The 18,391-nt window shown below is 34.3% G+C and overlaps 1 protein-coding gene across 1 annotated transcript; it reads right to left on the minus strand.

Annotated features, from left to right (window-relative positions):
• Nucleotides 1-7,848: 7,848 nt before the first annotated feature.
• Nucleotides 7,849-17,530, minus strand: LOC141335313 (butyrophilin-like protein 2). The gene is made up of 21 exons (XM_073840737.1): nucleotides 17,472-17,530; nucleotides 16,730-17,068; nucleotides 16,522-16,556; nucleotides 15,679-15,706; nucleotides 14,631-14,671; nucleotides 14,321-14,348; nucleotides 14,152-14,204; nucleotides 13,638-13,662; nucleotides 13,368-13,423; nucleotides 13,245-13,272; nucleotides 12,622-12,674; nucleotides 12,460-12,487; nucleotides 12,044-12,367; nucleotides 11,749-11,789; nucleotides 11,465-11,489; nucleotides 9,854-9,906; nucleotides 9,599-9,620; nucleotides 9,135-9,461; nucleotides 8,790-8,869; nucleotides 8,452-8,512; nucleotides 7,849-8,305 (listed from the first exon to the last, which is right to left on the minus strand). Exons 1-21 carry the CDS (start codon nucleotides 17,488-17,490, stop codon nucleotides 8,226-8,228), a joined length of 1,746 nt encoding a protein of 581 aa, XP_073696838.1. The 5' UTR covers nucleotides 17,491-17,530; the 3' UTR covers nucleotides 7,849-8,225.
• Between the last annotated feature and the right edge of the window lie 861 nt (nucleotides 17,531-18,391).

Here is an 18,391-nt window from a genome sequence, read left to right on the forward strand (position 1 = left end):
AAACATTTTTTATTATATACTCAGTTTATTTGTATTTTTTTTTATTAGATATCATTTTTATATACTTTTAAAACTAAGCATTTAACACAAGAGCGTTTAAGTGTCTAAACTAAGCTTTTAAAACGAACATAATTTTTATTAATTATTATTATATTCTTTATTTGTATTTGTTTTTCTATTTGTATTAGATATTTTTTAAATATATTGTAAAATTTTGTACATTTGTATTTAGTTTTTGTAATTTTTATTGCTTCCTAATAAAACATTTATTTTAAAACTAAGCTACAACTAAACTAAGCATCCAAAACTATGCTTTTAAAACAAATATGCGTTGTGAGGATTTTGCAGCGCCTGTGTTGTCAAACTGATTAAGATGTCTTTTTTTTATTTGTTGTCGTATTTTTTTTGTTTGCATGTGTTTTCTTAAGTTGAGGCATGTTGAGCTCTCTCAGCCACCTTAGATACCAGATCAAACCTCTTTGCAGCGCAGGCCATAACCTCCAACATTTCCCTGTATGCCGGTCTTGCAGGCTGAGATGACTAAGTGCACACACTTTCCTCATCATCACCAAATAAATTCACTTCCTTATCATGACGCCAGCAGTGCACTATCCTCCAGATCAATGATTCAAGTGAGAGCTCATCCAGATCCCGTGGCTCACTCAAGCCTGCAGCGAAAGATCCAGAAAGATCCATACCTCTTTTAAACTTCTCCATGAGCTACACATGCGATCCCTATGAGCCATTAGACTTTTCACAATGAGCTCATTCAGCACTCTTGAGCACTAAATGTTCATGCTCCTCTCAGACACAATATGCATATAGGTTGTCTGTGTCTGTTGTCAGACACCTAGGAGACTTCCTTAAAGATTTGATCAAACTCTTAGCCATGTCTCACAGGTGCTAAACAAATAAATGGCTCCTGAAGATAAAAAGCTGGTGATGTGCATGACAGTTGCCCTTTTATGCTTCCAAGCCCTCCTTCATGATGTCATGGGCTGCTGTTTTCACATGTGTTTCAGACACTGCATCTGCCATTCCCCGAAATGAAGATTATAAGTAAAGTTATTTAATCTTTTATAATTTCTTGGCTACATAATAAATAATTCTGTCATATACAATTGATAACATTAAAAAAGTATGGGACATGATTTGACATAGGCCTACACAAAAACACATAATGGTTTTGGCATGTGGAGAAATCAAATAGCAAATAAAAAGAAATTAATTTTAGAGTTAGTAGTAGTGAAGCTCATCTGTGTGTGATTGCATTTTAGCATCTTTGTTTCCATAGCATTGAAGTCTCGAGAACACGCCCTGTAAACCCACAGGTTTCTTCTTTTAAACTGCATCATTTTGATAGCAATACACTCAGCATTTGGGAGGGCATAAAATGGAATTCACTGGACCAGTGGACAGAACCATTATTATATAGATGCTGTTAGATCAAGTCCCCATGGCAAGACCGTAATTAAGATTCAGCCCTGGACGCCAGATCCCGTCAGAAAATATTAGTTTGTCCGGTAACAGAAAACCCAAACCCTGTTAACAGCAAGTCTTGTCTGGTATCCAAAAATACCCCAAACAAGCTTTAATAGACTTCTGTCAGTCAAGTCAAGTCAAGTCAGTTGACTGAGGTAAAAGCCAAAGAATAGCAGAAGCAGGAGACGAAGCGATAATGGTGAAAGAAAAAAATGTATAACAAGAGTTTATTGAACAAGCTTAGTTGTGTATGTCTCAATGTTCAGACTTCGTCTGGTGAACACAAATTCATCAAGTAATGATATATCAAACTGATTCATGACAACATCCCATAAACCATGAGTTTCATTTACATGATTTATTATTTGATTATTTTTTATCATTTTTCATTTTATAATTGTTGGAATTTCAGGAACAAAATCTGTGCTAAACTATTTCTTTTCTTCATGTCCACAGAGAAACAAAACATGGAGTGAAGAAGAGAGAAATAAAATCAAGGAATCATCTTATCTGGCAGGTGAGTTTAACATTAAAAACAACAGTTGTATTTAACATTAAATACAACAGAGATACAACAGAGATAGTATCAGTTGTATACTTTGCATGTGTAGGTAGGTCTAACTTGGGTAGGAAGAGGTCATCTGACCATCTCATAATGCATCCAGCCACAGTTAATTCACTGTTGCATAATGAATGGTTTAGTGAGCTTGAAAAGTAAAATGATTGAAAGTGACAAATTACTTGTTAGATACAACTAAAGTTCTCACCTTTCCAAATGAACAAATATGTACAAAGAAATATAGTATTTAAGGTTATATTTTTTTAATTAAAGAGCTTAAAGGAACACTCCACTTTTTTTTGGAAATAGGCTCATTCTCCAACTCCCCCCGTGTTAATAAGTTGATTTTTACCGTTTTGAAATCCATTCAGCCGTTCTCCTGTTCTGGCGATATCACTTTTAGCATAGCTTAGCATTGATCATTGAATCCTATTAGACCAATAGCATCACATTCAAAAATGACCAGCGAGTTTCGATATTTGTCCTATTTAAAACTTGACTCTTCTGTAGTTATATCGTGTACTAAGACCGGTGGAAATGCAAAGCTTCAATTTTCTAGGCTGATAAGATTAGGAACTACACTCCCATTCCAGCGTAATAGTCAAGGAAGTTTGCTGCCGTAATAAAGCTGAAGCAGGAGCAGTAATACCACGCAGCACATGGGCAAATGCTAAACTAGCTGGGAACTCATTTCTGATAATACTCCGCTTGCATGGAAGTGTAGTTCCTAATCTTATCAGCCTAGAAACTCGCAGCTTTGCGTTTCCACCGGTCTTAGTACACGATATAACTACAGAAAAGTTTTAAATACAACAAATATGGAAACTCGTTGGTCATTTTTGAACGTGGTGCTATTGGTCTAATAGGATTCAATGATCTATGCTAAGCTATGCTAAAAGTGATATCGCCAGAACAGGAGAACGGCTGAATGGATTTCAAAACGGTAAAAATCAACTTATTAACTCGGGGGGAGTTGGAGAATGAGCCTATTTCCAAAAAAAAGTGGAGTGTTCCTTTATACATCTGCCTAGTTAAAAAATTTATATGAAACATTTCATGTATGTAGCAGTGTTGGCTAATATTTCTAAAAAGGAGAGGTACTGAATTGTATAAAGATTTCCTTGGATCATTTTTAAATGTAGAATTAGTAGGGGTAAGATTTTTATCAGATTTTCCCTAATTGAATATATTTCTGCTTCTGCATTTAATGGCTGTTGGTGAAACTGCAAAATGAACACACCAGTAAGAAGACACAGCAAAGAGCATATTTCTCCGGAGAGTGAGTTATTTAAATGCTAATTTCATTTTATTAATCCTAAATACACATTATCAGGATTATTAGTGTGATTTGTAATATTGCCACTGTTTCATTGCCAGTGAGTGAAGAACCATCTCAAAAGGAGCAGTGAAGATGTGGAACACTGAGTTGATTCAAATCCGTAAGTTGTAGTGCTCAATGACTGTACAAAAAACACAAAAACAAATGCTTCTAAGTGTTGCTTTTTAATGTAAAGGCTCACTCTTATGACTGGCTAACATCTCTGTATAAGAAATAAGAATCAATCTTAAAATAAAAACATGGTCTCCTGAGCTGGCAATGTAACTGATAGCTTGAGTGAAAAAAAAGCTGTTCACTTAAGATCTTGAGAAAAATTATGAAGAGTTGTTTATCCCTAAAAATATTGGGTGGTTGTGCCTCTGTATGATTTTACACAACTTCTTTAATATAAAGTTTAAATGTATAAAAATATATAAAAGATAAAAACTCTAATATATATATATATATATATATATATATATATATATATATATATATATACACATTTTTGTGTGTATAGTGTGCAAAGTGAGAGTTCTGGCAGAAGATATTTATGCTTTACTAAAACAGTATTTGTATAATTTACACAGGTGTTTGTGTTCTTTCCATCAGGAGGTGTCTCAATCTGACAAAGAGACACTGAGAAGCCAGAATAAAGGCCAAACCCTGTGTAAAGAGGCTCTGGGAATGTGGAGTGGAATGTGTGTACTATGAGTTTGTCAGTCTGTTTTTGTCAAAGATGCTGTAAAAGGACAAATAGACCCATAACATTTAAAATGAAATGAGGATGATGCTGGACACATTGTAGTCCTCTTATTGTTGTGCCAGGCTGAGAAACTGTTATCAGAGCAGATGAGCCTCCAGGAATTGGATCCAAACTCACAGTCATTACTCTCTCCTTTTCTCCTGACCCCCTTATAGACATAGACCTCTCTTTGCCCACTCCACTCAACCTCCCACGAACAGCATCCAGACAGACTTTCTGCACAGAACCTGAGGATAGCACTCAAATCTCACAGGATGATCTGGATTTGACTGTTTCTCTATTACATATGTCTAAATTTGGTTCCCGTCAAACAGAGACAGATTTGTGTGTGTGTGTGTGTGTGTGTGTGTGTGTGTGTGTGCTGTGTTGGGGTCTAGCGTGAGCTCACAATTGTTTTTTTCTTAATTAGGTTTTTTCCTCAAATGTGAATGGATGTTGTTGGTATGAATGTCTATTAACTTGACTACAAATGTAACTTTTTTTAGCTCAGCAGTGGGTGCACAATATGTATACAGGGTTGGGAAGGTTACTTTTCACTACAAATTAAAAAATATATGCTTTATAAATTAATTTGCAATGTATTTTCTTAGATTATACAGGTTTTGGAACTTAATCTGAATAGTTTATAATACTAACAAGGTATCTAACACAAAGGGTAATCTAGAGAAAAATGACATTCAACAAACATAGGACTTGGTATTCTTCTTCATATCATTATTTTACATTTTTAATCAGTTTTACACAGTATTTCTCGACGGAAATAATGCAGACAGTCTTAAAACAAACAACATTCAAAAACAATAATCAGTTATGCTAAAAGGCTTATTCGGAACAGTACTAAAAAAATTACATGCAATTAATATGCTCCCTCTTTTTTTGTAAAATTATTACAATTGCATATTCTGCAAGGGGTACTTAAGAGCAGAACTGTGTAGCTTAGAAGGCTTTTGCAGAGTGCAAGTGTCTGAGAATCACCAATTGCTGTTTACAGTTTACATTAATAATCTAAAATAATTTTAAAAGAGCAGTTTCCTTAATCTTTGGGTCAGACGTGTTGGGTTCTGATAGTGTGCGATGCTCGGCTTTCTCACTGTCTCTACTTTCTCATGACATGAATGCCATGCAATAGGGTGCAGTTGCAGGATGTTTTGCATCCTCACACTCCCCTTGCCATTTTGCCATTTTGCCATGGGTCCCGGGGATCCAGTTCGACGTTTCTCATTTGCCTCTACCTCGGAACGCCATGCTTCCTGGATAATTCACTTTGATGAGGAAGAAGTGCCTTGAATATCTCTTCAGGTCATCAACATACTCAGTACGAGATGAGAAGCTACTGGGAAGCTGACAAAATGTAAATAAATTAACAAATAAATAGTATGAAATGCACAAATGCTTGCAGAACAAGATTGTTTTTTTTTCTTTAGATAATATCTTTACGTAGTTGTTTACACTTAATGCAAATAATTATAGATGCTATGCATGTGAAGAGAAGTAATATGCTATTTGTGCTAAGGGGGAAACATGAAGGGCAATATATGCTTGTAAAACGGACAAGAAGCGCCATGCAGCACACCAGGCGCATTGTGTTTTCTTAAGTTCAAGGCAGAAGTCCAAAATCTACTCACCAAATCTAATCACTACATAGGAACAAAGTTAGCTTCAAGAATGAAAAATAAAAACACTTAATGCGTCGAGGAGTTTTGTTATAAAAAGTAAGGGCAATCATTATTATCTCTCTACAGACCAGTGGTTTTCAAACCTGGCCTGGCGTACCCCAGCTCTATTTTGTATGTCTCACTCATCTATCATACCTGATTTAACTCATCAGCTCATTAGTGGAGACTGCAAAACCTGAAGTGGATGTGTCATATAGGGAAACATACAAAATGTGCAGCATGCTAGGGGGTACTTTATGGAGAGGTTTGAAAACCACTGGCACAGACTGTATTCAATCCACAGAAAGAAAATGTATTATTGAAAATAAAGACTTTTTCAATGTCAATCTTCAATCACCCTTTAATCAGCCTCTTTATGTTTATTAACAATTATATGAAACAAATATAATGCAATTTAATTTAAATGTGACTAAATTGACTAATATTCCCTTGATATTCAACATTATTATGAATTAATAATGTGCTGCGCCTCTGTGCGGCAAAATAAATTATTCTCAAGAAGTGAAATAACATGTCAATCATCAAACCACCAGAGGCGACTAGAATTTTTGGGTGGCACCTGGGGTGGCCAATCAGATGTCAGGTGTGTCTAGTTACACTTTGGCTCCACCATCGGTCCACACCCAGGTGCATTTGACGTCAGATTTCTGGTCATTTGGATAATGTGAATGCTCTTTAATGCTTTTTAAAACTAAAACTGTTCCCGAGTTTGCCTAAAAAGGATGGTCTGGGGCAGGGGTGCCCAACCCTGTTCCTGGAGATCTACCATCCTACAAAGTGCAGCTCCATCCCTGAACAAACACACCTGAACCAGCTAATTAAACTCTTGATAATTCCAGACAGCTGTGTTGGAGCAGGGCTGGAACAAAAGTCTGCAGGTAGATAGATCTCCAGAAACAGGGTTGAGCACCCCTGGTCTGGGTTATGCTTCACTTCTGATGTGGAAACAGTCATACTAAATCACAGAAGTGAACCTGATGATTTATGAATTTGTCAAACTGTCTATTTATGTTTAATTCATTTTCCTGACAACTTCTACTCAGGTTTGTATTCTTTGGCAAGTCTTGTCTGTTCAAGCCTTATTTCATGTCTACGGTGGTTGTAATCATTTAAATTTTGTATAAAATCAATGTATATGCAATTCAAATGCTATGACTATACCGGGACAGGCAACACAATGGATCATCCAGACAGTTTTGTCCTTATAAAATATATCTTTTGATAACAGAGGCTTAAAAGGTTAACCCAAAAAATAAAAATTAGCTATTAATTTAAAGCATACTGCTCTGACCCTTCTTGGCACTGAGTGTACAAGTTCAAGACAAATTGTCACATCTGTCCTGTTTAACTCCTGGAGAATGACCTCCTTAAATGTCTTGGCCTTTAGTCCCCTACAGGTGCTCAAGAGTAGGTGAAATACATGTCCACTAAATTTCATTCACCTTGGGAGAATGCACGTCGTTATTGTCGTGTTAAGAAAAATACTCAACAAAGCAGGGAATGAGGAGGGGGTAGCATAAATTTATGACATTCATGGTGTGTGAATTCATGACTTGGTCTCATGAGAGCAGAGTATGGATTCCCAGAAGTCTGTATTTTGTAAATATGGGCCTTAGACATTTTAAACTGTGTTTATTGTATTTTGGATACAGTAGGTAGTTTCAATGTGGACAACAACCATGCATGTCACTTCTGCAGACAGCTTCTTGCTCTGTGAGAAATAAACTGTTACTATTTTCATCTAGCTCTGAGACACTTGTTTGGTATATTCCTGCTTGTATTCTAGCAAAACATATCATCACTTAATGAAAGGAGTGAAGGCCTGATTATTAAGGCGTCTTGTCACAAGTCCATTGTTTTTTAATTTGTCTGTAACTTTTGCTGTAAGTCTAAGAATGATTTGGCTATATAACAACAATTTTAATTGTCAAGAAATTACTTATTTATCAAAAACTAAAAAAAATGGAAATTACTCATTTATGCTGTAATTAAGTCTATGAGGAGACAGAAGAATCTGGGAAGACACAAAAAACAAATCCACAAAAAATAAAGAAATCCTATTTTTATATGGGTATGGTTCATTGAATATTTACAAATAAATTAGCATTTATTAAGCTGCTTTATTTTAGTTAGTGCAAGGTTACAAATATGCATTAAGTACAGTTAAGTAAATTCATTGTAGTTACACTTTTCTTCTTCATGTTGTCTGGCCATTATTTAATGTACATGTAATTTTGTTGAGTTTAAAAAAAATTAATATTTATCGCAATATGTTTAATAAAATTACAAAAAGCCATTAAACATCAACTTGATTTTTAAATGTTAGGTAGCTATTAAAAATAATTTGGCTTTTGTCTCTGTCCAACAACTAAGCATAAGAGTTCACAAGTCTTAAGACTCTGTCCATGTCCATTCGGGTCTTTCTCAACTCCAGTTGAGACAACCTTCTCTGTAAGCTCTGAACAACATTTGTTGAAGCTCATGCAAATTGTTCACTTTCATTTCTGAAAAAAATAAAAATAATTTAATAATGACAGGTGTTATTATGTTATGTCATTTTTTAATAGTTAACAATTGTTGTTTCTCAAATACTGTTTCTTGAGTCTAAACTTTCATACACAGAATTAAATAACACATTAATTAAACTCACCCGACATTAAGGCAGATTCATCCATTTTGTTTGTCTCCTCTTCAGTCCATATTTTATCTATCTGTAAATTAAAGAAAACAGTCTAGTTATGCAAACTAGATCTACAATAAATGAATACATTAGATACATTGTTTTGGTCTTGCTCAACTAACTAAATTCTTGTTATGAGTTGACGTCAAGTTTAAACCTTTTAAAAATTATCTGACATCCTTAACATATCCATGTAATATCTAGACCAGAAAGCATAAATACATTTCTGTCAAACAATTTTTGAACGTATAGTGCATCATTTTAAATGAATTAATCTGTAGGCTTTTTTTTTTTTTTTTTTTTTTTACCTCAGACAGCATTAGCTGAACAGATTGGCCTTGAAATGTTGGTGACTGACTCACAGGTTGGACTTCAGGTTTTATCCTCACTAAGAAGACGATAAATCAGGTGTGAATAGGTTTGTCTAATATCTATGTTTTTAGATACTCATGTTATCCTCTTAGATAAGTACCTAACACATTAGTTAACTTAGGAATGGGCTTCTACCAGTTCCATTATTAAAAACTATAGCTTAAAAATGCATCCCATACAGACTCTTACTGAAAAACATACTGTTTAATTTACTTTTTTCTGACAAAAGATTGTTAATTAGCACACTGGGCTGATGTAGTATGGACCTGCAGAATACTCACCTCCTACTGTAATCTGGTTTGTTGTGTCTCTACTTATGACCTGACAACAGTAATCACCAACATCTGAAACACTGAAGTTATTTAGATGTAAGGACACATCTCCTCTCTCCAGTACGTGAGTTGTGAGACTCGCTTTGTCTTTGTAGCTCCTCCCCTCAATCACATGTCCGTTCTTGTAGATGCAAACACAGTCTGTCTCCTTAAACCATTTGATCTGCATGGCAATGGCACACATTTCAGGAGACAAGTGACAAGGAACAATGACTTTAGACCCCATAGAAATCTTTGCTTCTTGAGTCGTTTGTGGAATGACAAGCTGAAAATTATCTGTGGGGAAAAGAGAGAAAGATGGATGGACTTACAGACATTACTACTTTCACCTTTACTTATACAAACACTACATAAGAAAAAAATATTAGACTGAGCAGAACCAATAAAATGTTAATGATTTTAAGAAGATTTACCAGAGACGCTTCTCCTGCAATTCTAGTTTGATGAAAACAAACACAGTAAAGAGATTTTAGACTTCTTAACATAACATCCAAACATTTTACAGCAATTATTTATGAAAGAGTCACAACTTAAAGCCAGTTTTGTCAATGTTACAATATGCAGTATAAGAGTATTTTAGGATGAATGCTGATGAATATTGATATAATTAATGAATGGTATGAAAATTTAAACAATATAATATAAAACAACAGTGTCAGCACACATACCCCACATTGTTTCTCATCTGAATCACTGTGATGTGAAGTACGCATTGATAATACTATAATGAATGATTAAAAAAACAAGAAGACTCAAACTCTTTTAACAAAGAAGGTCCACACATGTACACTACCAGTCAAAAGTTTGGACGCACTTCCTCATTCTCTTTGATGGGGAAGTGTGTCCAAACTTTTGACTGGTAGTGTGTGTGTGTGTGTGTGTATATATATATATATATATATATATATATATATATACACATTCAAGCTCGAAATTATTCATACCCCTGGCAAATTCTGACTTAGTTACTTTTATTCAACCAGCAAGTTTTTTGTTTTGTTTTTTATTAGAAATGACACTGATCTCCTAGAAGATAATAAGATGATTTACAAGAGGCGTCATTGTGGAAAAAAATATTGCTCATCTTTTATTTACATTTGAACAAAAAGTGGCACGTCCAAAATTATTCATACCCTTCTCAATAATCAATAGAAAAGCTTTTATTGGCTATTACAGCAATCAAATGCTTCCTATAATTGCTGACCAGCATTTTTTATGTCTCCACTGGTATTTTTGCCCATTCATCTTTAGCGATGAGCTCAAACTCTTTCTGGTTGGAGGGTCTCCTTGCCATCACCCTGATCTTTAGCTCCCTCCACAGATTCTCAATTGGATTTAAGTCAGGACTCTTGACTTCTCCTTTTTTTTTTACGCCAAATGAAGGCTACATCATTGTGGCCAAACAATTCAATTTTTGTTTCATCTGACCATAAAACAGAAGACCAGAAGTCTTCTTCTTTGTACAGATAAGCATTTGCAAAGGCCAAGCAGTGTGCAGTGTCCGTTGGACTGTCTGTCTTGAGATGTTGCCACCAGCAGAGCCAAGATTCATCAGGATGGCCTTGGTGGTGATCCTTTACTTTTTTACCTCTCTCACTATCCTCCTGGCCAGCACAGGTGTCACTTTTGGCTTCTGACCACACCCTCTGAGATTTTTCACAGTGCGGAACGTCTGGTATTTTTAATAATACTTTGCACTGGAGCTTCAAAACATTTAGATGTGGTCTTATAGCCCTTTCCTGACTTGTGAGCAGCCATCATGCGCAGCCGCAGGTCCTCAGTGAGCTTCTTTGTCTTAGCCATGACTGTCCACAAACCAACAGCAGAGAGCTTCTGTTTTTCACCTGTTGAGTTGATTAAAACAGCTGTTCCCAATGAATCAGGGTAATTAGGGTGCATTAGAACAGCTTGGACTATTTGGAATGGTATAGAACTTTAGATTTTCCCATAGACTGACAGTTTGCAAAGGATATGAATAATTTTGTACATTCCACTTTTTGTTCAAATGTAAATAAAAGCTGAGAAATATTTTTTCCACAATGATGCCTCTTGTACATCGTCTTATTATCTTTGGGGAGAAGCCTGTGTCATTTCCGGTCAAAAAAAAAAAAAAAAACTTGCTGGTTAAATAAAAGTAATTTTAAGTCAGAATTTGCCAGGGTTATTAATAATTTTGGGCTTGACTGTATATATATATATATATATATATATTGCAATAGAAGGGCAAACTTGAATTTGAAGAATTTAATTTACAAGGTAGAGATTTTAAGCAAACTTACTGGTTGGTTCTCTTGTCCGTTTATCCTAATTGAGATGAAATGGTTTCACAATGTATTCACAGTTGTTTATAATAATAACAACACCTATTTCATTGTTTTTATATGTTAGGATTAGGGTTACTATACATTAATTTTTTAGTACTAAACAAGGAAGATCTGTAGAAAAGTTTGTCTTTTAGTGTCTTCTAAATTGTTTAATAATATTAAAGAGTATGAGTAGTTTGATATTATTTGAAGGATAGTTTACGATGGGTAATGTGAAAGTGAAAGTTGTGCTCTTTTACCTTATTTCCTTCTGGAAATATTGGTGAGTGATTCATCCTCACTAAGAAAAACATTACTCATGTGAAAATAGGATTGTATTGACATTGTGTTCTTAGAAAACTTAACAAACATCTAAATGGCACAAATACAACACTACAGTTTGCATCCAAAAATTCAATGCAGTTCTGTGCAATGCAGATCGGTAAAAGTTTACCGATCACACACTCATAAAGATATAGATTTCTGTTTCAGTTCGGATTCTTTCTGTATGAGATTATTAATGAGCACACTGAGCTGATGTAGAGGACTACTCACCTCTTACTGTTATCTTCTCTCTTCTGTCTTTACTGCTGACCTGACAGTGGTAATTTCCAATGTCTGACAGCTTAAAGTTTTTCACTTGTAAGGAGACATTGCCTTCCCTAAGCTTGTGAGTGAAAAGACTCACTCTGTCCTTGAACAAAACCCCTTCTGTAAGCAGCCTATCCTTATACAGGCAAACACAGGCTGTATCATTAGACCAACTGATCTCCATTTCAACAGCACTGATTGCAGGAGACAAGTGACATGGAATAATCAAATCAGACCCTAAAGAAACCTCTGGTTCTTGTGCACTGGGAACAACAAGCTCAAAGTTATCTGTAAGGGAAAATAGGAAAAAGGTAGACTCTCACTTGTACTTGCACCCTCAAAATGTAACTTTCTGCTGAATAAGAATTTTTTTAACTTACTGTTGCTCAAGACTTCCTTCTTGGAGTCCTAATTGAGATGAAATCAAATGCAATTCTTTGTTATTTTAGTTTAAGTTTAATTTTAAAAGCATTAATTGAATTATAAATCTTTTATTTACGCTTAATCAAAGAATCACATAATGTATTCATGAGTGCACATACCCCATGCTGGCTCTTGTTTGGTTCATTGTGATATGAAGCTTGGCTCAAAACAGCTAAAAAGCAGAAAATACTGAGCACTCTTCTCAAAAAAGATTTGTGATTTGAGAGTTGTGTGTAAAACATGAAAATAAATGTAAAACTCCATAGCCTGGTTTCACAGACAGGGCTTAGACTAAGCCAGGATTAGACTGTTGTTCAGTTAGGACATTTAAGTCATTTTTATAAACATGTCTTAGGAAAAAAAAAAAAACATTACTGTGTGCATCTAAAGACAAAACAAAGGCACTGATATATTTTAAGATCAGCCAGAGCAAGTTTCTTTCAGTTGAAACAGCTCAGACGTTCATTTTAGTCTAGGATAGGCTTAAGCTTTGTTTGTAAAACCAGGGGCATATGTAATAACCATAACCTGATGACAATAGAGATACACAGTAATGTGCTTTTAAAGTAGACACATTATTACTCAATAATACATAAAGCACTACCCACATATTTTCTATCTATAACGAAATTATTTGATCATACAAAGTAATCTTTAAACATCACATCACAAAATTAAAATCTGTTTAATGAATAATGCACATTTATATGATAACAAAGTCAATGATTTTAGGGCAACTTACCTTTGCTTTCGGCTCTCATTCTGTTATCCTAATTGAGAATAAAACAAATGCAATTTTATTTATTATATGATGTATTGAAAATGTATGTATATGTATTAATAGGTTATTGAAGTGATCATGTACCCCAGAATGCTTGTCTGGATGGCTTGGATCTGATTTGATGTACTGTGAAGATAATTCTATAACAAAGCAAAAAAATAATAAATAAATAAATAAAATAACCTTTTTAAAGGCAACATACAAAATGTATATTTTCATACTTTTAGTGTGTTACTTTAGTGATTTTTAACATAGGCCTTCAACTATTTATACAAATGATGATTTTAAATGTCTTCCCAAATATGCAATGCAAATACTAATTATTACAAAGAGTCAATAATTTCCAGAACTTACTGTTGTCTGTTTGTCCCTCGCAATCCTAAATGAGATAAAAGCATGAGTTCTTTAGCCTGTTTGGCTAAACATAACATTAATACACTTCTGAACAGCAATAGATACTACCGCATACATCAAAAGCTTTCAATAAAGAGAAGTTGTACTACAGGTGAAACATGAACTGAAAATACCCTTTGCCCAAAAAGCCACAAAAAAGTACTTAAAAAAATAGTTTCCTAAGGGATAATCTAGCTGAACAATGACTATCTTCATTTGAGGTTCTTCTTGCTGAATTAATGAACTTTTTCATAATTGAAGTTTGCAGTTATTGAACTAACTTTGATCAACACTGTTGTAAGAAATATAGTCTGCCTCGACCCAGATTCATCGAGATCTTCTACGTCCTCATCACTTTTTCTTACACTGTGCTAACTGGTGCTGAATATTAATACTATTGTCTTGTTAGGCTGCTTCAAAAACAGAGTGAGCATAAGCATGTACAAAAGAGACTTGACTTGACATTCACATATACCTTATGATGATCCTTCCCTGATGCACTGTGATATCCAGAGTGGATTGATAATTCTTTAGGGCAGAAAAAAATAGAGAGAGAGAAAAAAAAAAAGAAAAAAGAAAGAAAGAAATGTTTTGGTGCTTAGTAAAATATTTCTCAATGGTAACTTAATTCTGAAGGAACTTACGATATGTTGCCTCTCCAGTCTTGCAATCCTGTATGAAATGGGGAACAAAAAGTAAAACAATGTTATTACATAACATCACACAACAGGGATTTACTTTTTTTTTTTGCAACACTGTAAAATTCTGTTCTGTTATATTTGTTTAACAATGTACTCTTAAATTCAAGAATAGAGAACAATATGCCTCAAGTGCATGCAAACTGATTGACATTATGAGTGTCAATAGTGATGACCTTAAGTTATACTGTAAAATATAGATATTTAAAACAACAATGTGTATGTTAGTTAATATAATATTAATGTGCACACAAACCTCAAGCTGATTGTCTGAATCACCGTGATGTTCTGACAACTCTAAAAAGCAGAAAAAAAAATTTCAAACAAGATCTGATTCAGACATTCATACATTCATACACACACACACACACACACACACACACACACACACACACACACACACACACACACACACACACACACACACACACACACACACACACACACACATGTTGGGTTTACATGTTTTATGGGGACATTCCATAGGCGTAATGGTTTTTATTCTGTACAAACCGTACTTTCTATTGCCCTACACCTACCCTACACCTAAACCTAGCCCTCACAGGAGATTGTGCATACTTTTACTTCATCAAAAAAACTCATTGTGCATGATTTATAAGCCTGTTTCCTCATGGGGACCTGAGAAATGTCCCCACAAGGTCAAAATCTACTGGTATTCCTATCCTTGTGGGGACATTTGGTCCCCACAACGTGATGAATACCAGGTACACACATACACACACACACACACACACACACACACACACACACACAACTCACATAATGTTTAAAAGAAGTCTTATTTGATCAAAAATGCAGTAAAACCAGTACTATTGTGAAATAATTTAAAATAAATGTATTTCAATTTATTCTTTTAAATTAATAATTATTATATTTTAAAATATTATTCATTCCTGTGATGCAAAGCTGAATTTTCAGCAGCCATTACTCCAGTCTTCAGTGTCACATGATCCTTCAGAAAATATTCTCGTATGCTGATTTGATGCTCAAGAAATATCTCTGCTTATTGTTAAAAAGATTTTAAAAAAAGCTACATAATATTTTCTGTGGAATATTTCGTTTTTTCTATTCTTTGAAAAATATAAAGTTAAAAAGAACAATATTTATTTGAAATACAAATCTTTTGTAACATTATGAATATCTTTACTGTTACTTTAATTCAATCAATTTTTAATGCATCACTCTTGAAGAAGAAAAATATATATATATATCTCACTGACACCAAACATCTGAACAGTAGTGTATATTTTATAAGGATGACAAAGAATTTTAAGCCAACTTACTGTTGCTTGTTTCTCCCATTTTGTAATTCTAATTGGGAAAAAAAGTGATTTATTTTAGCTTGTCTGGACAAACGTAATATAACACAATACACTGATTTCTTACAATGAAAATATCTAACACAAAGCTAACTAAATGTCTTGCTGTATTGACAATTATCTATTTAGCAGACAATGTTCCCGTTGCTATATAGCCTTGTTTTATAAAGTACATATTTTACATATTATTATACTTTTTATTTTATGTTTTTCATTCTTGACTACTGGAACACAAAAAACAAAATCAAACAGTACATACATAAATACTTCTCGAATTATCGCTATTGGTTTTGCCAGTTTAGTCTTGGTTCCTTTCTTCAACCACATTACATCATATTTTTTTCAGTGCCCAAAAAGCTTTGTTTTATATTTGCACATTTTTCTGGTTTTGAATTAATGTTGTTAGTATCCTATTGAGGCTGCTTCCAACTATAATGTATTGTCTCCAGCTGAGTCTTGGTTACCAGTTAATGTTCTTAAACACTGGTAAATATGTCCTTTATCAAGTATTGTAGTTGTAATTTTTTTTTTTTGAGCCTTGTTTCCTGTTTCAAGACCAGTTCCTAGTTTCATGTCCTATGAATGTAGCTTCTTTATAAAATGAAATGTACATGCATTTTATGGCTATTGAGGCATTGGATCATACAGACAATTCTGCTCCTTTGAACAATATATCTTTTGCAAAACACAAATTTTTCTTGTTCATTCTAACACTTTATTTTCTAACTCTGGTCTGCCTCTATATTGTCTCACATGTTGCTATATGTTGTATGTTATTCACAAAAAGAATGACAGGTGCTGTCTTACCACTGTAAAGAAGTGGTCCTTGAAAATGGCAGAGACTGCATATCAACAAAGAAAAGTATTAATTGGACAGACACTGCTTTCATTAAAGATTTGGAAATACAGACTACCATACCACTACTTATATTAATTCTACACAGTAAGTTATATTTACATCCAAATTAGTCTTACAACTGAGAACCATTATGAGTGAAGTGAGTAAATTGCTTACCTTCTTCTGCTACATTTACTGTTATCTGCTGTGTTTCATTTTTATTAATGACCCGGCACATGTAAACTCCCAGATCTGACTCTCTGAAGTCTGCCACTCTTAAAGACACATTCCCTCTCTTCAGGTCATGAATGAACAGACTTGCTCTTCCCTCATAGCCAACACCATGGGTCATCTCTCTGTCCTTATAAGCGCAAATACAAGACATCTCGCCAAACCAAGTAATCTCCATGTCAGCAGCACTGAGTGCAGGAGACAAGTGACACGACACAGTGAGAATAGATCCTGAATTAATCTTAACTCTTTCACCTCTTTCAGGAATAATAAGCTGAAAGTCATCTGTGAGCGAAAAGAGACAAAGAGAGAGATTCAAATATCACCTGTGCTGTGATTTTTTTTAAATGGCTTATTCAGTCTTTGAAGTGCTTTTACTACATGCTTTTGTTGATTTAAACTCCTTCCCTCTATTATAAAGGTAGTGGCCATCTCAAAAGTATATAATGTTACCACTCAAGTAGCAAACATTTTAAAATATCAAATTTGTGTACTCAGACAGCACACAAGGAGTAAAGACTCACACAATAACACATAAAGCATAACATATTTCTTAAATCATAATTTGTGATTGTGCTGAGGCAGCACTCCCCCAAGACCTCAAACACACCCCACCTTTGATTGTTTTAATTAACAGCTAAACCAAATATTGACAGTAGTAGTTGAGAATTATTTGAAGATAACTTACTGCCACTTCTTGCTGCCATGCTTCTTTTCTGAAACAGGAAGAAAACACATTCAGTGAGAAAGAAGACTGGTTCCAGTCTCACACAAACTGCTGGGAAAAATGTCTTATGCAAGCCCATATAAGTTTCATTTCATGTTTCATTCAAGTTTCGTTTCATTTATAGATTTTTCTGACTGGAATTCATCTTGCTGTACCCTTCCTGTTCCTCACAAAGTGAGTGCTTACATATGTGTAAAACATAAATGAGGTGAGGCAGTTATGATAAAAAAAAAACTAAAGATAACAAAAAAATAAACTCCACTACACTATACACAGAACAAAAGAAAGAAAGTGTTTTTCCACCCAAGTTTATTTTTTTGATATCCCAAAATCACATTGTTTGAGAAAAAAAAAAAAAAAAAAAAACCCTAAACACTTTGATTTCAATTTCAATTTCAATCTCTCTCTCAAGATCTGGGTGAAAACATTTATAGAAATGAATAAGCATTTCCAAACAGGTCAAACTGGTTCTCACAACATTGTTATTTGCTATTTAGGTTTACTTTAGATATGAGCTGTGTCTTTAGAGCATTCAATATTGAATTTAATGAAGAACTTACTTTTTAACCATTGACAAAGTTTATTTTGTTGGTATGCAGGCGTCTTTAAAATCCTCCTTAATTTAGTTTCAAATTTAAGGCCATAAAAAGTTTTAAATATGTTAAATAGTATAAGAAAATACTTAACTATAATTTAAGAGGTCGTACATTTGGGGACGGAAATACGAGAATCGCGATAGGGCTGGATTAAACTTCAAAAGGCAATGATGTCATTAAATAAATATGAACGCTGCACGTTTCAAAGTCAAAACGCGGCAGGGATGTATCTATAGACCATTTCAAGCGCTATTCGGCGGCTTAAGGAAGTGACGTCGTTGGTCC

Source organism: Garra rufa, chromosome 5 (assembly GCF_049309525.1).
Source record: "Garra rufa chromosome 5, GarRuf1.0, whole genome shotgun sequence".
Taxonomy (NCBI): Eukaryota; Metazoa; Chordata; class Actinopteri; order Cypriniformes; family Cyprinidae; genus Garra; species Garra rufa.